The sequence below is a fragment of the Stigmatopora argus genome, chromosome 8 (genome assembly GCF_051989625.1).
Source record: "Stigmatopora argus isolate UIUO_Sarg chromosome 8, RoL_Sarg_1.0, whole genome shotgun sequence".
Lineage (NCBI taxonomy): Eukaryota > Metazoa > Chordata > Actinopteri > Syngnathiformes > Syngnathidae > Stigmatopora > Stigmatopora argus.
This window is the reverse complement of record NC_135394.1, coordinates 3361954-3387060: the sequence shown is the minus strand read 5'-3', so window position 1 is coordinate 3387060 and position 25107 is coordinate 3361954. Positions and strand designations below refer to the sequence as shown.

The 25107-nt window shown below is 38.9% G+C and overlaps 2 protein-coding genes across 4 annotated transcripts in view; one reads left to right on the top strand and one right to left on the bottom strand.

Annotated features, from left to right (window-relative positions):
- Positions 1-1166: 1166 nt before the first annotated feature.
- usp1 (ubiquitin specific peptidase 1) lies at positions 1167-10083 on the bottom strand. 2 transcript variants are annotated; one of them, XM_077607651.1, is made up of 9 exons: positions 9941-10083; positions 9343-9529; positions 8206-8350; positions 6442-6543; positions 6180-6349; positions 5058-5632; positions 4027-4185; positions 2301-2502; positions 1167-2234 (listed from the first exon to the last, which is right to left on the bottom strand). In XM_077607651.1, exons 2-9 carry the CDS (start codon positions 9480-9482, stop codon positions 1565-1567), a joined length of 2163 nt encoding a protein of 720 aa, XP_077463777.1. In that variant the 5' UTR covers positions 9483-9529; positions 9941-10083; the 3' UTR covers positions 1167-1564. The 2 variants fall into 2 exon arrangements, with proteins under 2 accessions (XP_077463777.1, XP_077463779.1); XM_077607653.1 differs by lacking the exon at positions 9941-10083 and adding an exon at positions 9774-9934.
- Positions 10084-10872: 789 nt separating this feature from the next.
- kank4 (KN motif and ankyrin repeat domains 4) overlaps positions 10873-25107 on the top strand; it is a 59593-nt gene continuing 45358 nt past the window's right edge. The window contains exon 1 of one of the 2 annotated variants that reach the window (XM_077608208.1): positions 10873-10977. The gene's annotated coding sequence lies outside the window, so the exon portion shown is untranslated. Of the gene's footprint in view, positions 10978-13158; positions 13407-25107 lie in introns of those variants that run through there. The other variant, XM_077608209.1, reaches the window with a different exon arrangement.

The window sequence follows — 25107 nt, the reverse complement described above, 5'->3', positions numbered from 1 at the left end:
AAATGTCAAGGTGTCTTTTTGACAAGGTGTGTATTTAATGTGTGCACTTTTTTTATTATTATTATTTCTGGTGTAGCAATGCTTTTCACAACTTGAAAGTTAGGTTATGTGGGAAAGATGGAATGTGAAAATGTGCAAAAAATATTTATCATATTGCTTTATCGCATTTTTGTTTAAAAGAACAATGTTTTAAATTTAGGTACTGAAATTTTATAATTTTATGTAGTTCTGTTCTGTTTATTTGAAATGTTACCTAATAAATATTTTAATGTTCAGGTCTGGGCTGGCGATCAATTTTTGCTTGGTGCAAATCTGTAATGAAAGCAGATGACAAATTACTGTCAATAGAGATACCTACACTCAAGAATAGGGGGATTTTAAGATCAGAATTTTGGGGAAAATGTTAACTATTAATCAGAAATACCATATTTTAAAAAAGGTCATCTAATGGTAGATTTTGTCAAAAAAAAAAAGCCAAACATGTTATTACATACAGATTAAAACATTTTAAGCCTTTTTTCATCTTATAGGTCAAATGATTATGGTCTATAAACAATGAAAACCTAAAATGTTTGTCATTTGTAGTGAAATGTTTTCAAGCTTATAAATATGCACTCACACATGTTTTAGTCTGGTGTCTCTCATCCAATTGACTCCTCCGGTTTTTATACCAGAGCAAAAATATAATATTTCAATGTGTGCAATCATTCAATATAGTGTATGACTTTCACTTTCTGAAATGAGTGGTCAAACATATTAACTTGCACGTGTAAATTTTTATGCAAAGCTGAAATAAAGCCCTTTTTAGATTGCAGTGGGCAATGGCTAATTATCAGTTCAACAATCTCCAAAAGAGCACGTTTCTTCCAAAAGCACCAGTTACAAATTGCAGGGATTTCTTTTTTTGTCCCTAACCCTAAATGCATATTTTTCCTCAGTGGGTTCAAATCCAGCTCAGTCCAAATGTGTGGAGTTTGCATGTTCTCCTGAGGCCTGCGTGGGTTTTCTCCAGGTGCTCCAGTTTCCTCCCACATTCTAAAGACATGCATGGTAGGCTGATTGGACACTCTAAATTGCCCCTAGGTATGAGTGTGTTTTACCTACAAATCATTTGTCAATCAATAGCCCTGTCATCTGTAACATGAACAAAAATAATGTATCCACTCTATTTTTCCACTGAAAGTTTTATTTCACAACCCACTTATTGTACTCGACTTGAGTTCGTACCGAGTCAAAATTCCCACTACGTAGCCCACGCAGACACATATCAGATGTGTTGTCTCAAACTACAAGTTGGTTTGTTATTGCTTTATGACTACAGGTGTGTGCAAGGGTTAAGCCTAAAAAACAGTGGTTGTCGAAACCAGCGTGGCACAAACAATTGGTGTTGAGGGTCCGGAGGGGCTTTGGATATAAAACTCAATCAGGTCCCATTTCCATTCTTTCCATATAAAATCTTGAGGTGATTTTGGCATAGAATTTAAAGCTTGGTTGCATTTTGGTTACAACCATTTCTGGAAAAGAGTCACGGCGAACACTTTTTGGATCCGAAGCGGTGCTGGCGTCACTGCTTAGACTCGCAACGTGTTCTCTTGTAAAAGAGCAAGTACGGTGTTGATGAAGAGTAGGTCTGAGGGGAGCAGGCTCGGAGGAAATCCGCCTCATCGAACATATTCACTTCCGAATCGTCAAACAGCAGCCATTTGCCTTCGTACTGAAGGAGTTTGTTTAAAGCTTCCTCTTCTTCCTCCCGAGAAACCGTTCTCTTCTCCTCTCTGGCCTCAGTCTCATTATCACGTTCGGCTTCCACTTTTTCTTTCCTCTCCTCGAATCCGTCGTCCGCCCTGCCGGTGGCCGCTTTTTCTTCGTGCTCGATCCGTCCCCGTTGGCCCCCCAAGAGTCCGACTACGCCCTCGGGGGGCGTCTTAGTTCCCGTTTCGCCGGCAGACCAGCTGGCGCGCCGTTGAAATCCACCGTCATCTTCGTCCCGCGCTTCTTCTTCGGGGTCCTCGCTTTCACTCAGCCAGAACTTGGCGTCTTTTAGGCCAGTGACACGGACGTAGGCGGTGTAATGGCCGCTGCCGATGGACACGCCGCTGTGCATGACCACGGCAAAGAGCTCGTAGCTGTAACCTCTTCCCGACGAGCCTGGGGTTCGCCACTCCTCCAGAGACAAGGTCAAGGGCGTCTGCAGGGGCGTGTTCACCTTGGAGAGACTGGCGTACGGGTCCGATCTAGATAGCAGGAACAGACGGGGGGTGAGAAACTGGGCATGGCACCCCACCGTAGAAGCGACTCACTCCAAACTGTTGGCAGAAAAACGCTTCAAGTGGATAGTGATGACTTCAGGAGTTTTGTCAAATAGAAGACTCCTCTCCGCCTCGGCGTAATGACGACACGTGTCGCAGAAGTACTTGTCCTCTCCGGCTATGCGTTCCACCGAGGCGAACTGCGCAATGGCCCATTTTAGAGTCTTCTGCTCTACTTTGGGGTAAGGAGAAACTGCACACACATTTCAGATTGACATTTTTCAAGCAGTGATAATTGGTCGACTTACACTAACGAGAAAGAATACCCAAATTTCACTTTGCATGAGGAAAGGCTATAGCAGAACTGCCAACTTCTTGGGAATTTCTCGAGTTTTTCCAGACAAGTAATGCAATCTCCTGGACTCCTGACAACCTCACTAACCTCCTAAAATAAAATAAAAAAGTCACTTTTTTTTTTAAGCAACCATTTCGGAAAAGTACCCCATTTCCAATTTAAATACCTTGATATTGACACTATCGCTATGGCTTTCGCCAACTTGACTGCATTGTAAACCGGATGAATTCGGTAACACGGGTGCATTGTGAATCATCCTAGTTACAAGTTCTGACCAATGTTTCCTCTAAGCTGCGCGCTGTGCGCAATTGCGCACTACTCTTGTCTTCTCTGCGCACAGCAAATCATATGGAGTGCACAAAATAAAATTCCAATATATATATATATATATATCCTTTTTTTTTTTTTTTTAGCTGTGAGGCCGACGCGTGAACCACTCATCCGGCGGGCCGCCCATTCATAGATATTAATCATTACATTTTATTATTACTAAATCATTTATGTGTAGTAGACATGCACCTGCTTATGGCAGGTGTGATACTGGTGTGTGCCCATAGCGAGCAATGATGATGTTTCTCACACCAGTACTCAGTGTGCTCAGGGAGGTTGTCTTTCTGCCCAGACAAACAAAAAATTAGAGGGAACATTGGTTCTGACAAATTATTCATCTTGAGCAACTTCAGCGTAGCAATCCATTCGGAATTGATTACAAAGATAGCCTCTATCGCTTTAACATTTTTGTTTTCATTTTTTCATAAGGGAAGTAAGTATTATTAAGGCTGACTAAACCAACCAGTCTTTTGTTTTGAAACAAGGGTTGTTCTAAAAGAACTTCAAGTAGGAGTACACTTCACTGATCAATATGCCTCCTGGGAATAAGTGCAAAATGGATCGCAAGTTGGATGAAACTTAAGAAATGTATTAAACTTTATTGCTTCTTCTTCGACGAAATATCCCATGTTGACGCTGTGTCCAAAAGAACCGACATTTGCACATTGCACAACTTGCATGTGCGACTTCAGCGTGACACACGGTGGAATTACTGACTGTAAAATGCACGTAGAAGGACCCAAAGACAAAGATAAACTTATTTTCATTATGCTGTACTTTTTCAATAGTTTGCAAAAACACAATATTTCAATTATTATAAGAACATGATAATAACAGGTTGAACTAAATTGTCCTAAGTTTTTTTTTTTACATTTTATATCGATTTTGCGTGAACCGCATTCACTCGGGATAAACTCTGAAAAGGGTACAAGGGTACTCCTGAAATGGGGTTGACGGAGGTTGGCAGCTCTGCTATAGGGATAGATTATGGCACATTAAGACTTAAAAGTCAAAGTTCTCGGAACAGAACTCCATTGTGCGGTCAAAATGGAATTCATTAGTGCCGCTAGAGTCAAGGTTTATTATTGTAACCTGAAGAGGGATCGTCCAGGTCGCTGTGTTCCTCTTCCATTACAGGGACGCTGATGTCCTGGAAATCTTCCCGTCTCTCCGTGAAGTTTTCACACTCCAGACAACGAGTCCGTAGAACCAGCTGGCCTTGGAAAAGGCGCTCCATCAGGTCCAAACCGTCTGCAACGCCACAATCGCACACATTAATAATACATTAGATCAGATAGGGCTTTTACTCTGTCGGCTTCTTGTGAACGTAAAAAACACTACGATTGAAGACAAAAATCTGGTTAGATTTTTTTTTTCTTGGCTGAAAGCTGTAAATACAGAATTTCTATATTGACATGGTGTGTTGGTTCAGTAAGATTGAAACTAGAGATGTCCAGAGTCTAATTATTTGATTGGAAATCAGGCCAGAATGTGTCTTTCAGAGGTTTGAAATTGGGTTAAAAAAAAGCTGTGGTTGTTTAAAAGTATAAAACAAGGAAAAATGTCCAGCGACTACGTATAGTTTAGGTCACTTGATGATTTTAATAATGAGACTTTTCAAAGTGATGATGAAAAACTGAGTATATTTGATTTTTAACTGTTAGGTTGATGTTTGTCTTATATACTCCGAATTCGCTCTGATAATGCCACACCTTGCCATATTGCCTAGTACAATAATATTTCATAAATTAAATTCTTAAACCATTTAGAATCCACTATAATTGATCCTTATTTGTCTCAAGAATAAATGTGCCCTACCATTGGGCCAAATAATCTTTCACATTTTTACTTTTAACTACACTTCTAGTTGGATTTTTTTAAATTTTGTGAGTTTTTTAGAATGCATATCAAAAATTTTGAAAAAGATGCCTTCTATTTTTTTGTCTCAAGTGCTGAGCCATGGTCAAACATTTTAAAATGTTTTTACGTTACAACGAATAGTGAAATGTCTTACAACTTATGACCGCGGTTGTACATCTAAAATGAAGGATGCTTTTCACTCTACATTGAGAAAAATTTGTTAACATTATATCGTAACAGTAGACATTCTTCTCATATCTGACCTGGATGAAGCTCCTCCTCTTTGGTGACGCCCTCACTTTCCTTGTCAGTTTGACCTCCGTCGTATTCTTCCTCAGTTTTTATTGAAGTTTTAGAAAATGTGGAAGTGAGCTTGCCCACACTTTGAAACACGGACATGATGCTGGGCTGTTTGCCAGCAGACCTCAGCCAGCTCCCCTTCCTGCCTTTCTTAGTTTTCCTGTCCGTTTTTTCATCCCCATTGGCTCCTTCTTGGTCTTTTTGCTCTTCCTTTGCCTCTTCTTCCTCTCCAACTTTGTCCTTTCTTGACTTCATTTTGGAGCGAGTGACAGGTGGACTCGACACGTACTCTTTTGCTTCAGGTTTTGCCGATTTGGCCTTCTTTTTGGCATTTCCCAGGTCTGTATCACTTTTCCTTTTGCCCGGTACCTGACCATCCTCGCCGGCGGCGTCTTTGTGGGATTCCGAGACTGCGTTGTCGTCATGCTTTTGCTCTTTTCTGATGGCGGTGCATGCTTCCTGGATGTTTCCCAGGATACACTGCAGGACCTCTTGGGCATCATGCTGAAGATAACCTTCATACATGGGGTTCAATTGCCTACAAAGCAGTAAAGCATGAAAATCGGATCAAAATTTAGCCCATTATAGAGCAACTGATTGTATTTGCATTTCTTTCTTCTTTTTTTAAACAACTTTTTGGTCATTCAGTCTGTTAATTTTATTCATTTTTTTAAACACTTACCTTTTATAAGTGACTATTTTAAGGTACTGTTTTTTTTTAAATACTACTTAACACCTATACCTTTTTTATAAGGAAAGTGGCTATTTATGGTCATTAAACAGATATGTCAGTAATGCCATAGTATTATCTTCAAAGTATTAATCAATATTGTCTTTATATTATTTTTATAATTATGATTAAACTTAAACAAAAGTAAACAAACATTGGTTACGGCCCTTAGTAACACGCTCAAGTTGATTTTTCTCTCACAGTATTTATCTAATTCGGATTTCAAGAACCAGGAGACGCACAATTCATTGAACTGGGAATGCTGGCTGTAAATGTTCATGGTTCAGTGATCCTCCTATTCAAAATGGTTAAATGCTTAAAAAAAAATAATAATCTGTTTTTCAATCTCAGTTACCTGAGTGTGTTGAGCACTTTATGAGCCGACGTGTCGAGCTCTTGCTCGCTGAAGCGGTCACTGTTCAGCAAAAATTTGGACTGTAGCTGTTCCACAGACCTTATCAGACTGCGCAAGCTCTCGAGGAGCTCAATGTGTGCTGGTAAAGACTCGGCAGCCTCCTCTGATGGCTACAAATAAAATGGAAGAATATAATAGTGCTTTAAAATCATGACTTTGTGACCATGAGTGAAAAGGTGGCTGAGGGGACAAGGATGCTAACCTCTTCACACTGTTTCAGTTCTTCAGTGCGTTTAGTCTTCTTTTTTGACAAGTTGTATAAGGATTTGATACCCTCTTTAAGACCTGGACAGTGATAGAGAACCTGTGGGAACAGTCACAAATTTGCGTCAATTGAATTTAATCAAATTAAATTTAAGATGAACTTGACTGCAAAACCAATTAAAAGGGATAAAGAAAAACATTTAACATCAAGTTATGTGGTCCAGTGTTTGCTAAACGTAACACGACATACAAGTGGAGACACGTCAACAACGCAAGAATCAGGAAATGACTTAAGTTTTGTTCTTACCACAACAACAAAACATTTTTGCAATAGCAGATCTGTCTCAATTTTCAATGAGTCATTTTTTTACAGGAACATTCTTTGGTTAGGTTTGCATAAAATCTCACAAGAACCACCCAGATTGGCATCATATGGCTCCCAGACGACATAGATATAGCGTTTTTTTTTTTTCAAAACAATTGTATTAAATGTGTCATGTGTTGGTTTGGTTAGATAACTAATCTTACTCGCATATTTACATTTTTAAGTTGTGCTAGTGCATAATTTTCAGGCCTATAGTATTGAACGACCATATATGCCTGAAAAATATTTCAACTATAGCTCATTCAAGTAACGATTTTACCTTGAGTTGATTTGTCAAAGCCACATATGTATAATTAACAAATAAATTATGCATACAAGGCAAATATTTATGAGAATAATGTCATATATTGTAATATTAAGACTTGTGTTGTGAGGGGTTAGAGGTTAGTAATGTTATGTAACTTTATGTCATAGTAGGATATTAATGTCACATTACAAAAAAATATATTAACGACAAAAAATGTGTTGGATTATGTATCTTTAAGATACATAAACCTGGATAGGTCGTGCCGATTATTGGCGCCTATATTTGGAAATTTGCGGTAGATCAGTATCAACTTTTTTTTTAATCTGACCTGCCGATGAAGATATCAATTTAAAACGGGTTATTTCAACTCAGATGCAGCAGCGCTTTTCTTCTCTCTCCTGCCTGCTGTCTCATGCTCAATTCACAGCCTTGTCCAACACAAACAACTTATCACAGCAGATTGTTAAGTCGTTCCTTTAAAGTGGACAGATAAAGATGCTTGCCGCAACTATGCTTCAATTTGGCGCCCTTTGCTACATTAACATAACCTGTAAAAATCCTCAATATATTTCTAAATAAATACTAATATTGAAATAAATAATTCATTATGATTTGTTATTTTTTTAGTATATCTATATCTCTCTCTCGCTATCTATCTACGCATATATGTGTGTGGGTGGGTGTAGTGTTGAATGAAGTTCAATGGTTGCATTATTCTTTTTTTTTTTACACCAACTTTTACACTTTTACTGCAAATGAATATCGGTTTTGGCTTCCTCTAACTACTAATAATCGGTACCGGTCCTGAAAAACCCACATCGGTCGATCTCTACTATTCGATTTGGACTTTTGCTGACGTAAGGTCTGCTTTTGGCAACGGATATAATGCCAGCAAGGCATTGTAGCGCAGTGGTTTAAATTTAGTATGAACACAGTGGAATGCCAATTAAGTTCTTATTTTGAAAATACTGAATTAAATGCCTTTCAGGGTATTTAAAGGATCTGTGGGAATGCTACAAGCATTTAAGCACCAGGGGCCTCATTTAGGTTGTGTATGAGTAGAACATGAGGTTACAGTAGAAATGGAGGGCAGTCATATACGGAACAATCTGAGGATTCTTGAAACTCGCCTGCAAGATGCTGTTTAAATAGCAGGTGTTTCCGCCATTTCTGAATCCAACAAACGGCAGTAAATCCTCTCTCTTGTCACATGTCAGCGGAAGGTCAGGTGAGCTCGGTTGCAGATACGGAGCAGGTACTACCTGATCACTGTTGCTGAGCAAATGAACAGAAAAGACGTTATTTCATAGGAAAACATTTGGATTCATTATTCATTAGTCTGAATTGATTGTAGGTGTCTAAATGTTTTAATCTCTATACTGTAATCTTCACAACAAGCTTGCTTGGTAAAATACAGTCTTTCAGGTTGCAAAACCCTTTAATATGCAAATAGTCACCCCAAGTTACAAAATCCACCAAAACGTAACTGCATTTCTTGTATGTTATTTTATTTTGAAATTGTCCCAGGAACATTGCTATCTGCTTTACTTCCACTTGGAGCCTCCCACAACAACAACAACTCTCTCTTGACCGCCGTTTGTCGTCACAGAGTTCTTTAAAATTATTGGTGAGAAGGAAATGAATAAGTGGGCCATTATTCATTTAAAAAAAGTACGATTCTAATCTTGTTTTTTTTATTTATTTTTTTACGTGCGGTTGACTGATATTGCAAATCAATACGGCCACCCGTAACCTACCTCCTAGCCTAAGATTGCTACACTATTGAAGCAGAAGGAAGCATTAAGAGCGACAACTCCATGGCATGGCCTTTCTGTACTGAATGACGAGATGGACAGATTGTTAGTCCTTTGGAGTTCTATTTAATGCTAAGTTGTTTTGAAATCAAAATTAGAAGTCGTTTAGATGTGTTTATGAGCATGTGTCCGTGTGCTACCGTTAGCATCCTCCTTATTGTATTGTACTGCACAAAAAGAACATTCTTTTGCATGGTTGTTATTCATTATAATACATTAATAAATATTTTTCTTATATTTTTGTCGGCTTCTCACATCTTTCATACAAAGTGGGACTTTGATCATTTTTAAATGTTTAGTTGGTAGGTTTTTTTAGGACCTTGGAACGAGTTATAGAATTTACATATAAAGTACTGCTCTGCTTACGAAAAATCCAAGTTGCGAAAAAGGCTGGCACCAATTAATTTCGTAAGTAGAGGTACAACTGCATTTCAGCAGAAAATGTATACTCACTTGGGTTCATCTACTGGCGGTTCCGAAAAATCCAGAGCTCGTTTAGCTTCCTTCTTCTGGAAAAACTTCAGAGACAGTTTGTTCCTCTTCATGGGGCTCCCGAGTGGCTCCACAATATGTTCGCCTTGCAGCCCAGGCATCTTGACAACTGACAAAGCCTTTTCCTTGTAGGAGTTCCAACATGCCCCTACGAGGTCAATAGACAAATAATATATTGTCGTTGAAATGGACAACTAACATCAACATCTCAAATGTAAAAAGGCCACTCCGCAAACTTCTACGCTAAGAATAATGTATTATACAAGTAACCCCATACAAATAGCTGGATCAAATAAATTTAGTTTATGTACAACTATAGAGCCAGACTTCTGGAGGTGTTTCATAACAGGCGATAGTTTAGTTAACGATCTCTTGCGATTATGACGTACTACCTTTACTGTCATCTCTGTTTCCAATGTTGTTTTGTGGCTACAACCACAAAAATATGCCAACACAGGCGACAAAACTGGGTCACTTAAAACGGTGCGGTACAGGAAGACGCGGGAAGGAAGTTTCTAATTAATCCTCAAGTAAACGAACTCCAACTTAGCAAACTCACATTCGCAAGAAAGGTTGACTCCAAATGTAGTTTTTAAGGTGGTTCAGGTTTGGAACATACAATTTTATTCGACAATCCACCAGAATTTGGCGCTTTTTCTTCACTTGGGCGGCCGGTGGCGGTGACTGCTGCATTGCCTTTGTAAAATCATTATCCAATACATTTGAAATATGTTTTTCAGTGTCAATTTTTAAGTGTGGTAATCATTGGAATACTTCTCTCGTTCTTTGTTTGTGATTTAAAGCGATGGAGATACAGAAAAACGTGAACATTTTATACATGTCATCAGGCGTTTATATTAGACACCGATAGATTTAGGCCCACTTTATGTTTTGCCAGGAAGCCATTTTTGTAGTATTTTTTTCGATTGAAGAATTTCTTCGGGAGACGATGAAAGATGATGAAAGGTCAAGAAACTAAAAAACCTTAAACTTTAAAAGCTGTTGTTTTTCCTACTTACTCCTCCCCTCAAAAAGGTGGAAATTAGCTTTTTTGTGAAAAAAAATAATGAAGTAACACCAGAATAAAACGTGTAGTTGCCGAATCAAATCCCCTTGATGGCGCTGTGGGAGAAAGCCTCAAGTATAAACTAATTGTATACTTACTATAAATCTATTTGTTAGTATTCCAAACATAATCTTATTAATACACTTCTCTGACCATAATATACTAAATGAAACCATGAGTTTTAAGTTTCTACGCTTGACTTTTGTCAAATGTAATAAATCTTGGGCATATTAATGATAATAATAATAATCCAAAAGTCGGCTCTAACTCAAGTAGCGTGTTACATCGTTGTAGTAATGGAAAATGAACCATATTTCAATCTTGAAACCACGTCATCCCTGCATTTTAGAAATGAAAATGTCAAAAAATATTCCACTCGACACCTTAAAATCGATGTCCTATGTTCACCAGCAGGGGGCACTCCCGTCAACGACACCGTCACCCCGTCCAACGGCGTACAGTACTCCACAGCACTGGAGCATCTCCGCATCTTGACAGTCAGCCCGAGCTACTCGTTCAGGATTGGAACGGTAAGATGCTTTTCGCCTTGTCCTTTTCTCTTCCTGCGTTTTATTACAACAACATCCGAAGAATCGCTTCCGTATGAACGGTTCATTTTAAGGTGCAATGCTCATCTACATGAGGCGAGGATGGAGAATATAGTTGTTTCCCAAAGACGCCCGCATTACTTTAATGCGTTGGGGGGGAAACCTATAGAGAACGCAGTGTTTGATGTCTCATGTGCACATTACACGATGATGTTTGGAAATAATTGAGTTTTTAATGCTGCTGCTGCTGCAGTGAATGGCTCTTTGGTCAGCATAAACTATGCATCGATGGACCAGTGGCCAGTCGACTACAGCTTCCTTAATCTGCTGTCTCTGACTAGTCACCAAACCATGTTGTAATAGTCACTACTAGGTGACTTGTTACTTGGTAGTAAACGTGTTGTATTTTTAGGTGATGATGCCAACAGAGCTACTACTTGCTTGCATCATCCTATTTTTTCCACAGGAATGGACCGGTTTCCACGTTAAAGTAAGGCTAGGTACAGTTTTCACTGAATCACACAATACATCTTGATTTTTATGGTAGTATTACTCAGTTTCATTTACATTGCGCAATAATTAACATGCTATTTTAAGGCCATGGGTGTTTTATCAGGGAAGGTCAATGGGCTGGCATTTAGTTCATTCACAGCCCATCAACAATTAAACCACAATGCATATTTGAGCTCATTACTTTTCATTTACTGCGGATTGGTCTTCCTGCACACCAATTAGGTGGACAATGTTCTTTTGAACAGCAAGATGAGTGTGTGAAGTATTTTCACATCTCATATCTATCTTTTGTAAATACAAAAGAAGATGCCTAGGGGCCTGGTATCACAGTGATTCTCATTTCTGCCTCACAGTCAAAAGGCCCCACATTCAAATCTCACCCAGACCCTGCCTTCTTCCCATTCTAGAAGTATTGTACACTGACATGAATTTGAATTATAATCTTTATTTTCTCTATTTGCCTTGACTGGCAACCAGTCCTCGGTGTGACCCTAGTGAGGAGAAGTAGTATAGGAATAAATGGTCACAAAGGTGGACATCTACATTCATTTTGATTGGTTATTACATACTTACTAAAGATTCAGTAGTGGTGTTCTTCATGTACTCACATCACTAGTGGTGACAGCACTGCACTGATCTTTTTTGGGAGGGAAAAGGAGCTCAATTTGATTATAATGCACAAAACTGTCTAAAAGTGAAGGCACACATTTTAATATAGTGGCCACCTGCATGTGCCTCTCTCGCCAACAAATTTAAGATATATGATTAACAAGGACCTTTGCCAAATGTACTGTTCAGAAGGGGCAGACTTTTTAAAGGAAGGCTTTGTCTCAAGAAGGATGGAACTCACATGGCTGGGGGTGCAGGGGTGGGAGTGTGGACAGTTCAAAAGACATGATATGAAAATATACGACTCACACCCTCCCTCTAGTTCGCCACCCATAATGTTTCATTTCATGACATGCAGCAGTTCACTTTTTTTTTAAATTAAACTTTCTGCGGCCTGGCGACTGAGTGGTTAGCGCGTCGGCCTCACAGTGGGGGTACTGGGTTCAAATCCAGGTCGGTCCAGCTGTATGGAGTTTGCATGCTCTCCTCGGGACTGCATGGGTTTCCTCTGGGTACTCCGGTTTCCTCCCACATTCCAAAAACATGCATGGTAGGCTGATTGGACACTCTAAATTGCCTCTAGGTATGGTTGTGAGTGTGCATGATTGTCCGTTTCCTTGAGCCCTGCGATCGGCTGCCCACCGATTCAGGGTGTCCCCCGCCTCTGGCCTGGAGTCAGCTGAGATAGGCTCCTGCTCCCCCCACAACCCTAAAGAGGATAAAGCAGTTCAGACAATGAATGAATAATTAAACCATTCTGCAAATAATGAACATTCCCATTCAACAAACTTTAAACATACATTGATAGGACCAGTCAGGTTTTACTGGTTACTGGTTTGATCTCATATGAGTGAACAGTTGGAACTATCTACAGTATTTGTGGCTAACTGAAAGCTTCTCCTGCACTTTCATTACCAAACTCTCTTTGCATACTACTAGTTTGAAGTAGCTGAGATATACCCGTTTGATCCAGGCTGACAAGGTGGGTGTATCCACTCAGCCGCTCTGATGTTAGAAAGCCGTAACCCTTCCATCCTACTCAGTCTACCCTCAACTCGCGTCATTCTCCTGTTTCAGTCTGCCTGCCTGTCTGTCTGCCTTTCAGTGGAGTTTCACGTTCCACTGTTCATCAGCACTGATACATTCAAACGAGCATACAACGGACACACTCGTTTGCTCGTGGGCACACTTTAGCGAACGGACACCGAGGAAAGAACTAGAAATTTAGAAACTATAGCAAGACCGAGGCACCATTTTTTTTCAAAGGATTTCCAAAACAAGCTGCAAAGGTAAGGGAAGATCAAACATGTTTTTTTTCCCCTCATTGTTCACTCAGTTCCTTTCTCAGCTGTGAAATTGTCTATTGTAACATTTTTTCCCATTATTCTGCTTTATTCTTGCCTGTTGTCACATTCTTTGTTATACCATTTATTGAAATACTTTGCTCAGAACTCTCTCTGTCTGTGCCACTTTTATGTACCTGCTCTCTCAAAGTATTTGACTTGAAATACTTTTTTTGTTTCAATTTTTGGCAACATATCTGTATTCCCAAGCCCATATTTAAGAGTTTACCAAGATCTATAAATTTCAGTTATTCCTCTTAGTGTGGGTTGAAGTTCTTCCTTTGTTTGGCTTTTTGTGAACTGACCATCTGTACAGTAAACAAATCCCACAGGAAAAGTAGTACTCCTCTTCACACATACCTGTGTCCATAAAGGAGAAATCTCTTCCCTTTCATGTCTCTTACTTTGCAATTGGACACTATTTCCCAAGCTTCTCGTTATCTGTGCCAGTTTTGAGTAGTTACCTGCTGGCTTGACTAATGTCTTACAGCTGGTGCCCAACACGTACACATGTGCACGCAGTTACAGTCCACACATTTGAGAATATACTTCAGTCAGAAAGGAGTTAAGAGATGCAAGGAAATGGCTTAGAATGATAATATGTGCTCTCAGAGATCTGCATGCATTCACTCTGCATCATTGATTTGCCTTCCTTCTTTCTCTCTTCTCTATCTCTTGCTCCCTCTCTCTGTCATTTACAATCTCTGTTCTCTGAGCGTGTGCATGCATTTACTCAGTCTTAGTCATTAGTTTGCATGTATGCCACAGTGCATCGGCCATGGTTGGTTGGTAAATCACAGCGAGGCAACCTTAGAACGGCGCTGTGTTCCTTTTTTTAAACACTTGTTTACAAGAAGTCAGTGCCTCTGTGCATGTGCCCACATGCATGTTAGATGTATTTATATTTACTCGAAGAGCCCGCTGCATCCGTCTGTCTGTCTTTTTGTCTGTCTGTCTGCCCATCTATCCACCGCTTTATCCTCACAAGGATCGGGGGGGGGGGGGGGGGGGGGGGTGCCGGAGACTATCCCAGTTGACTGCAGGGGACACGCAGCCAATCGCAGGGCACAAGGAGACAGACAACCATTCACGCTCACCACTCATACATAGGGGAAATTTAGAGTGTCCAAGCAGCCTACCATGCATGTCTTTGGAATGTGGGAGGAAACTGGAGTACCCGAGGAAAACCCACACAGGCCCGGGGTGAATATGCAAACTCCACACAGGTGGACCGACCTGGTTTTGAACCCAGGTCTTCCACTGTGTGCGCTAACCACTCAGCCGCCGAGCTGTAATCACAATATATATATATATATATATATATATATATATATATATATATATATATATATATATATATATATATATATATATATATATATATATATATATATATATATATATATATGGTTGGTAAATCACAAAGAAGGCAAATCAATATATATATATAGTGATTACAGTGTCAGTATGATTTCTTGGAAGGTGCTGAGAGCGTAATTCATTCTATCTCTTAGGCTCATGGCTTTTAAAGCTGTAGTGATGCAATGATGTGTGACTCGCAAAGTGACACTGACATCAGTAACTGTGAGATTTGAAGGGGCATCATATGCTGCCTATGAATGATTTGTCAATGACAAACGAGTTTTGAAAGCTGTTTCCAGACCCTCACTGCAATTGCATGCTTTTATATATTAGTGTGGAGTCAAACATTCAGTAGTTCATTTTGGTAGTCCTCAAATCATGATGTAAATTCTTCATCAGGTTTGGTTGATGTATGACACAGCACACTGTTTAATATTTTCTAATTAACTCCTTATAATTCAGATTGAACTACAAACTTAAATAATGCATTAGAACATACTTCCATTATAGAAGACATTTTTCAGAGTAATATTACAAATGGTTCTTTCAAAAATAAAATAGCTTGGTTGCCAAACTTGTTTGTGTACACGTGTGTTGGTGATATAATCACTTGAGAGCGAAACAATTGAGAATTTTTTGGTTGTTATTACGGCTCCTTGTTAATATATGGAGAAAGAATAAAGCAACAAAAAGTCATTTTCCTAATCTGTCACTATAGGTAGTCATTGGTGGTATTCATGGCAATTGTTCTTGACAAAGAGCCCTGCAGAACTACATAAGTTTTTTTTGCTTGGATTTATTTTAGTTTTGGTTCATATCCACAGTATTTAGAGTTATTAAAACTGATGCTCTTTCATCAAACAAGTGGCAGAGAATGTCTAAGGAGCTTAAGGCTTCTAAGTGCTACTGTAGGAGGAAGACTGATTCGCTAAAATCTCTTTCTGTCAAAGGACCCTAAAACCCCTCATTGAGACCACCCATATTAAAGCTTGGAGTCAACGCACAAAAAATATAGTGTAGAGGCACACACAGTCACACATCACCTGGTTGAATGCAGGGATAGGACTGTGAATCGGATTCTGTCAGCAAGCTATTTCTCAGTTATGCTTTCACTTCTCTCGCTCTTTTTCCACTTGCCAGTTTGCTCAAGATAGAGGTGGATCAGCTCCTATCTTTGTCCTTGTGAGTCCTGTAACACATCTGTGCCTTAAAACAAAATGACTTACAATTCATGTTTTCTCACATTGAATATTCTCCAAGTAAATGCAGTCAAAAAATAAAAATAAATTAAATTCAGGACTGTCAGCCACCGCGCGCTGACATCTATTAATCGTGATTGTACGCATGAGGGCCCATATCAAATCCTTCAAGGTGTGTTTTTGTTGTTGTCTTTTTTAACCAGGTCTGAACTAGGACCTGAGAAAACTATACATTGAATGCATTGTTATTCATAGGACATGTTTACTTTAGTGCTAATGAGGTTTTAGAAATGAATTGTTCTGAATGTACATTATGTCCATTTTGATTAGTATTTATTTCCAAAGTGAGATCCACAAATCGCAATTATCGCATCAAAGTGTTTTATCTGGATTAATCGGAATTGAATTGAATCATAACCTGCGAATTGTAATACGAATCGAATCGGCAGTTATGAGGAATTGCACACCTATTGTCTTCAGTTGTATTGGCCCTGCAATCTCCTGGGATATTCCATCTCACCCATTTATTGTTTTACAAAGTATATTTTCCACATAACATGCAGTATTGTTCAACCTAATAAAATTCAACTGTAATTAAAATTAAAATTACCTGAGGATACTTATTACAAGTTATCATGCAGCAATAGTGTTAAATGTGACAAAATACCTCTCTGGTGAAAAAACACGTAGCCACTACTAGTCTCATCTCATCTAATTTTCTGAACCACTTTATCCTCACTAGTGTCACGGGGGGTGCTGGAGCCTATCCCAGCTGACTTAGGGCCAGAGGCGAGGAAAACCCTGAATTGGTGGCCAGCCAATGAGACAAACAACCATTCATGCTCACACTACCTACCTAGGGGCAATTTAGAGTGTCCAATCAGCCTATCATGCATGTCTTTGGAATGTGGGAAGAAACCGGAGTACCTGGAGAAAACCCACGCAGGCCCAGGGAGAACATGCAAACTCCACACAGGTGGACCGACCTGGATTTGAACTCAGGACCCCCACTGTGAGGCCGACACGCTAACCACTCAGTCGCTAGGCTGCAGAAAGTTTAATTTCAGCCACTACTAGTGGATGTAAAAATTTATACAATCACCACATACAGTGACTAGGTTAAGTGGCCTTAGCAAAGAAAATAACAACTGAATAAAGCAATGCAGCATTCAAAGTGCATTTTCAATAAAATAATGTTTTTGGCTTTCTGTATGCACACACATCAGTTTCAAATAAACTGTGGTGTCGCTGCAACAAGAAACATGCATTGAATTGGTGAGACTGGCAAAAAATGATCTGACTGGCCCCTTAATGGGCAGACAGTGAAACCAAATGAAGATTTGTAAGAAACCAAACAAAGTCAGCATAGATATTTAGGTTTATTCCTCTGGTTTGCGCTCTGCAGTTGAGTAAAATGATAATTTTCCACCTGAAACTTAAAGGAATAAAAGTAAACACTGACTGAAGTAGAAATAATGTTAGTGTTGCAGTTGTAAATTCTACTTAGTTCAATATACCTACACAGTAAAACATATTATTATAGTATTGTTGAAGAAAGTAACAAAACCCGACATTTTGTTATTTAAGCAACGGTGCAAAACAATAGCTTGGTCCATCCTCACATTGTCTCGCTATGATATATCCTAGCACATTTCTAAATGGGTTCCTGGCATTGACAGGCAGGAAAAAACAGTGTTTGCAGGAGCAGAGAGGCCTAAAAGGAACATGAGACTTCCTTTATGGTACCTTCTCCTTTAAATTCCACTTTCTTATTGGCTGGCACGAGGAGCGAGGAACGTCCTGGTTGAGTGTCGTTGGAAGTGGCCACTCCTGCTCAAAGTTCAAAATGTACTATATGTGTGCGTGCACTGTGTTTGTGGTAAAATCCTGTCTTTTCTGCTCTGAAATAACCTTTGGTTTCCTTAGTGTGTGTTTAAATGTGCCATCTGCCAATACCCGCAAGCCTTTCCTCACACTTTACAAAGGTTGCCATCTAAATTGGTTTAACCAGTGTATGAACACAGTTTTACCACAGTATTCTTTACCACTTTGACTATAGCGTATTGAAAGTCATGATATTGGCGGTGGATATTGGCTCTTTATTTATTCATAGAATGAGGAGCTACAACAAAAATCACTAGATTTGAGTGGTGTTGGGCAACTGTTTATAGAGTTTTACAGATTTGTGACCAAAGTAGAATTAAGTCATACTTCTTGTAGGTTTACCAGCAAGAAGCATGTCACTATAATGTGATGAAGCAAAGTTGAATTTGATCATGATTTGAAATGTGATGATGGATGATGAAGAACGTAACCCGAGTGTATTTTTTACATGTTAATTTTTTTGAAAATATCGGTCTGTGAAAAGCCAAATCAACCACATATTTCAAGCTTTTGTATGTTTTTTTAAAATACAAAACGTCCTCAACCTGTCCTTCATTGTTAAATGATAAGTATACTTGTCATTCACATCAACTTTAGGTTTGAATTCTTGTCTGGAAATAAACTCGTCACGGACTCAATTGAGGTTAACAATTTGTACTCATGCTTAATGGAAAAAATGCAATGCAGCATGATATTTTATCCTCCAAAGAGAGTAATGCAGTGTTTTTCTCATGGGAGAGATAAGACACTATTCATGTTAACATTTTTTTTTTACCAGTGAGTCTTAGTGGTTGAGGCTCCTTTGGAATTAGAGTGTAACACAAGTAATGACGTAACAGGTAGCAGTTAAGAAGAAAAAAAAGCAACAGAGCTGCTGTGCCGTGAAAAGCAAGTGCATTTCTGACAGTGTCTGTGTATGTGGAGGTATGTGCTCAAATCTTGTGTGATGTTCCATCTTTCAAACAAAACTCCAAGATAGCTCACACTAATGGGTTGCATGAAGCTCAGGAATGCAGATCAACTGATGAATACCTTGCATGCACGTAAAGCCTACTCCTCACACATGCTTTCAAGACTACAATACATTGTGCGTGTGTGTGTCTGTGTCGTGCTTGCGTGTGTGTCTGGGGCAGTGTTCAGCCTCAGCGGAGTTGCTGCTCTTCCAGAGTTTAGTGATCCTTGAACTCTTTCTGCTACTCAACCTGCAAGTGTGTTTGCACTTTTTACTTTTTCATGGCTGTTTGGAGCCTCCTGAGCACCAGAAACATGGATGGCACATTTTGTAGTTAAGCTTATTTTCAATGTTTTCTGTTATTATGCAAATATAAACAGCTGTGGTCTGTTTGAGGCTGATTTGTCTGTGAATGCTTTAAGAACAGATATAGGCTCATTTCAACTCCTTACAAATCTTCAGTTTAACTGTTGGAAAGAAATTGGAATTGAAAGCATTTTGACCTAGAACATAATATTTCAGTCATTTTGATTGAATAGTTTATTGGGACGTAATCACAAGAATACCATGTGTGTCACTGGCAAGGCAACCAGATATTTCTGGGACTATATAGTATCCCATGCATCTTGCGTGTAACACAAATTTAGGCTAAGAAAATGATTTGTTTTTATTCATGATTGTTTATGTTGTTTAGTGGACAGGAGAAAACAAATAGTTTAGTCATAAGCAGTCCTCCTGTCCAACCATTGCCTCACCTCAGGTTTGTAACAAAACATCAGTTTATTAAAGCAGTAGTTATCTTGTATCTCCTTCATTTTAAAGGTCATTGCTCAAAGAATCTAAAAATGCACTTTAGGAATTTCATTATAAAAAAACATATTGGCGGAGAAAATATATCAAAACATAAAATAATCATTCTGGAATGAATTTGACATAAAACAATCAAATCTCCTTAATGCTGGACATAATTTATGGACTGACAGAATGCCAGAGAAAACTGCAGATTTATCTGTTTTGGGCTAATAGGCAAAATATTAATGGCGAATGGTTTACCTTAGGGGTGGACGAGTGGTTAGCGCGTCAGTCGCAGTTCTGAGGTTGAGGGTTTGATCCCAGGTGGGTCCTCACTGTGTGGAGTTTGCATTTTTTCCCCGGGCTTGCATGGATTTTCTCTGGGTACTCTGGTTTCCTCCCACGTCCCAAAAAACATGCATGGTAAGCTGGTTGAACACTTTAAATTGGCCCTAGGTTTGGATGTGAGTGTAAATGGTTGTCCGTCTCCTTGTGCCCTGCAATTGGCTGGCCACCAATTCAGGTTGTCCCCCTCCCTGGTGCCCATTGAAATGTTGTTAGTGAATTTAATATTCTTAGATTTTTTTACTTGGGTATAAAAGGTATTTTAGGAAGCACAGGTGTCATTGTGACAATTAGGCTTGATGGCAGCTATTGAACTGCTCACTCACTAATTAGCCAGATTGCAGTGTAGAGTGCCTTCTTACTTATTCAGGCTTTGTGCTTGAAGCTTCTTGCTAGTAAATGAATACAGTGTTTAGCTGAAAGACTGTATTTTACCAAGAAAATATCTTCTACATGTGCTATATTCACCACATACCAGGCCAATCCGGGGATGTCATGCCCATTGCTTGCAGCATTTATCATTCAGTTAAGACAAGTAAACGTCTCCGTTAGATAGATGCCTTTTCCCCATCTGGAAAAATGTAGCTATTTATGTAATACTCTCATTTAATAGATATAATATTTTCACGAGTTCTATAGGAGACAATGCACCTTTCCCAATGTAAAACAATGTCTACTCTTCCTCACATACCCCAAGGATTTTTCCAACACATAATTTATCTGTTTTTATTTTTAGGTGGCATGTCTCATGCCAATGATCCACTCACTCCACCACCTTGTAGTGCAATCTTTTATTATTATGGTGACTCCGGATGGAGCTAGGAAATTGCAACAAGGCAAGTAGCAGCTACTTGCCATTCAGCTAGTACCCCATAATTTGAAGGAAAAATGAAGCTCCCATGAAGACAAATACATTATAATTCCATTATAATTTTATTGCAGGGATCTCAAACTGATTCCACAAAGGGGCACAGTGGGTGCAGGTTTTCATTCTAACAGATCCATCAGAAAGAGTAGAACCAAGGACGTTTCTACTTAGACAAGCAGGACCTGACTCCTATCAACTGATTACACTTGTAAGACACCAGATTGAATCCAAAATGTATCCTCTTCACTGGTTGGAATGAAAATAGGCACCTATTGTGTCCATTTGATTTGAGACCCCTGCTTTATTGAATGGCTGGATGGATGGGAGTTTTTATCCAATAAATATTGTTGATAGGCAGAAGACGCTTTTTCGAGACATTTTTAAGTGGTTTTGGGCTTGACTCTAATTTTAAGGATAAATAACTGCTTAGATACCATCAAAATTAGGCCTGTATAATACTACGTGGTCTGATGAATAGTTATCGGTTTAGATGACTACACGAGAATTTGTGGTTGACTCAATGCCCTGGGAAAGAAATGGCATATATAAACAGGCATGACACTAAAAATGATAAGAAATAGACAAAACCACAGAAGATTCCGTGAAAAATTGAGAAAATGAATGTCTAAAATACAAAGAGGCATAGAGAATACATCAAACTTAGAAAAAATTATTTTAAAGGTACTTGAATTAGATAAAGAAGTGACAAAGCCTAAATGGCAAGTGGCAATAACAGCTAAGAATAGTAAATTTTGCCAAGTAATGAAATAATTTGCCATTTTCCCTTTGTTTCTCCACCGCCTAAGTCAGCTGAATTTTCTTGTAATCAGCACTTTGCAGGTCACAGGAGACATCTACACTCACCCATGGAAAAAAGGATGACGCATAAACAATAAAACAAGACCACCAGTATGCATATTGTAAAATACTAGTAATACTAGTTGTGAGTATAATAAGCACTATGCCATGTTATTTTTTATATTTTCATGAATGAATTACTATACATTGCACAAACAAGTGTTAGTAGGTCATGTTGTCAATATATCATGACATGCATACCTTTGTAAGAACAGAAAAAAATCACATTCAAGTACTTATGATGTCTTGTGCAAAGTAAACTAGTGTGTGTATAAGTGGGTTGACGTGAGCTTTGCAGCTCTGCTTCTTTCGGTAAGGTGCTTATTCATCAGCCAGAGGAGAGAAGGCCGATGAGTGGCATTGAATTGTAAGGACAGGTAAGAAATGACCTTGGGTTGAAGAAGTATAAAATATAAAGGGGGCTTTACTGTGTTTTCAAAAGCTGGAAATATTATCACACCATCCTAAGTATATGAGACTATTCATGTCTAATCTTCTCAGAAGTGCTGATGTTGTACCACCATCAGCTCTTTGCTCCCCGGCAACCAAAATCTGTTTCTGTGTCAACCAATCAGATAAAAGATAGCCCCAGAGTTTAAGTCAGGGCTATCCTCTGTTCATCTGCTGGAGAGGATTTTTCCTCAAAAGATAAGTTTTTCATTATGTTCACTGATTTAGTTGGGGCACCAAAGTAAAAAAAAATGTTTCAAACGAGTTGCTGTTAAAAGGCTTCCTCTGATATGAGGGCCATTCAATATGTAAGCTGAATCTTTCAGTATATAGGACCTTTTTGAGTGTTATTTTTCAACGTAGTTTTCCATCTCCGGCGCACACTTTTCCCATCTGTGTACAAACTCCCGTATTCCCTCAACGTAAAAATCTTTGGGCTGATGTCTCAGTCAGTTGATCTCACCGACGACTAAAGCCTTGTTGTTTTGCTTCTCATGTCATTGTTAACTACAGCAGCCTGCCCACAAGCTAATCCTCTAACACTGGTATACTTTATTACAGTTTAGTCCCAAAAGAGCACAATTCATTGGCCACACGCCATTTCATCGAAGCAGTCTTTAGTAAAATGTTTCCTTCCATCCATGTGTTCAACTCACCAAGCTCACCACTTGGTCAGACGGAAATATAGAGAGGCTTATTTCAGGTGCATTTCCTACACAACGCATATTAACACTTTTCCAATAAAACAAGTGAATTTCTTGTCAAGTCAATTTTATTGAAAATCAAAATTTTCCTCACATTATCAATAATTATAGCACCTCACTTCCTCCTGCGTGCAGGGCAAGGCATCGTTTGACCAGCCTGTTTAATGGAACAAAGACAAACAACTAGTGACCTACTGACACTTTATTTTTCTGTGCTATGATGCCACCGCTGTGCATTGCCTGCAGCTGACTAAGCTGCTTGAATCCCCGCCATGCAATGCAGGGATTGGCAACAGCCCACAGCCCCAGATTTGTTATAAACCATTTCAGTAAGTCCTTTTGTGCCAGCTATGGCTTAATTTAGGAGAAAACAAAAAGTGAGCCTCTATAACAAAACCAATTTGCCACTACAGCAGATGGGGAGTGTTTGTTGTGTCTTCTTGGTCCAGTACTGCTGTCTCCTTATCAGAGTGTCTTAATATTTGGAACACTTTGTTGGCGTGGCATATTAAGGTGACCATCTGTTGGTTTGCTGTAAGAAGAAGAAAGTGTTTATCTTGACACAACGTGTATCTCCATCTTTTATTTGCCAATAGTTTTATCCAACTTGTTTAAAGGTGCCAGTCTTTGCGTGTGTGTTTGTTTAGAGCACTGGTGTCAAAGTGGCGGCCCGTGGGCCAAATCTGGCCCGCTGCATCATTTTGTGCAGTCCGAGAAAGTAAATCATGAGTTTCTATTTTAGGATCAAATTCAAATGATGATAGATGTACATTACATTTCCTGATTTTCCCCTTTTTAAAATCAATCATTGCAATTTTTTCATCCATTTTTTTTCTTTTGTGTTTTTAGTTCAAAAAGCATTTTGTTAAATCTAAAAATAAATATACAAATATTTTCCGTTTTCCACTTAAAAAATATTTTGTTTCCATTTGAAATAAAAAAACATGATTAAAATATATTTTCCATTACAAAGAAAAATAGCTCAAATAAACATTGCTTTAGATCTCTAAAAACAGACTATTTAGGGCTTTTGATCCAGTTCTTTTAATCCAATTTAAAAAAATAAAAAACATCTAGATATTAGATCTAAAATGGTCCGGCACACATGAAATGGAGTTGACGTTAATGCGGCCCGTGAACCAACCCGAGTTTGACACCCCTGGTTTAGAGTAATCAACCACCCTACCTTGCGTGTCTTTAGGACGCGGGAGGAAATCGGGGGGAAACCCGCGGAGAACATACAAACTCCACACAGTCAGGACACACCTGGAACACTATGTGTGCAGTTATATAGTTATGTGCCCAGATCCATTGCTGTTAAGTGAGGTCTGGTGTTGTCTTATAACATCAAGCTTTATTGCATGTTTAGCTATGGCGGTCAAAGGGGAGGAATTCTGAAATGCTCTTACATCAGATTACTTACATTAGGGGGTTGGCTGCTGAAGCTTTCGATTGATTAAAATGTAATCCGAAGGATAGCCATGCCCCTGGACATGATGTGATCGTCACCTTCATTGAACCCCCCCTCCAATCGTCCATGTTCTAACCCTCCCCCATTGCTCTCACCCTATTTTGTATTCTTATTGACTCGGTAGAATGTGTATGCTCTCTAGGTCAGGTCATTGAATCCTACTATATTCCGATCATACTGGGTTGCTTCCCCAGCTGGATTTCATTTATCTATGTGTATATTATTAGATACGCAATAGAAATTGTATATGGTACAGCAGTGGGGTTTTTGACTGTGTCATGAACCCAACAAATTCAGTGATTAAATATCAATGACCTGCTGGTAGGAAAATGTCCTTCTTCCACAAAAATGTAGCTTAATCACTGATTAAATGACACATTTTTCTTTTGAAATGTTTTCTCTTGTTATAATTTGCAGCTCACTGCTTGTGTCCAGACAACGTGACACCTTCAGTTTTGCTACATCTGTATGTATGTAATTCCAATTATATCCAAGATGTTTATTGGATGTGTTCTTATTTTTGATTGGCGTTGATGTGAGGATTAAAGTGAAACTACATTAAAAATGTTCTTGGAGTAACAAAAATGCAAACCCATTTTAAATGAGGTGCAGGGACCATCAGTTTAGTTCCATTCAGTGTTGGTATATTTCTATAGTGCAGCACTTGCTCCAAAACAGTCGGAGATACATCTGTGGATGTGAAGCTATTGTGGTCTATGTGTCATTTTTATTGTTTTTGACACAGTTTCACTCAATATCAAC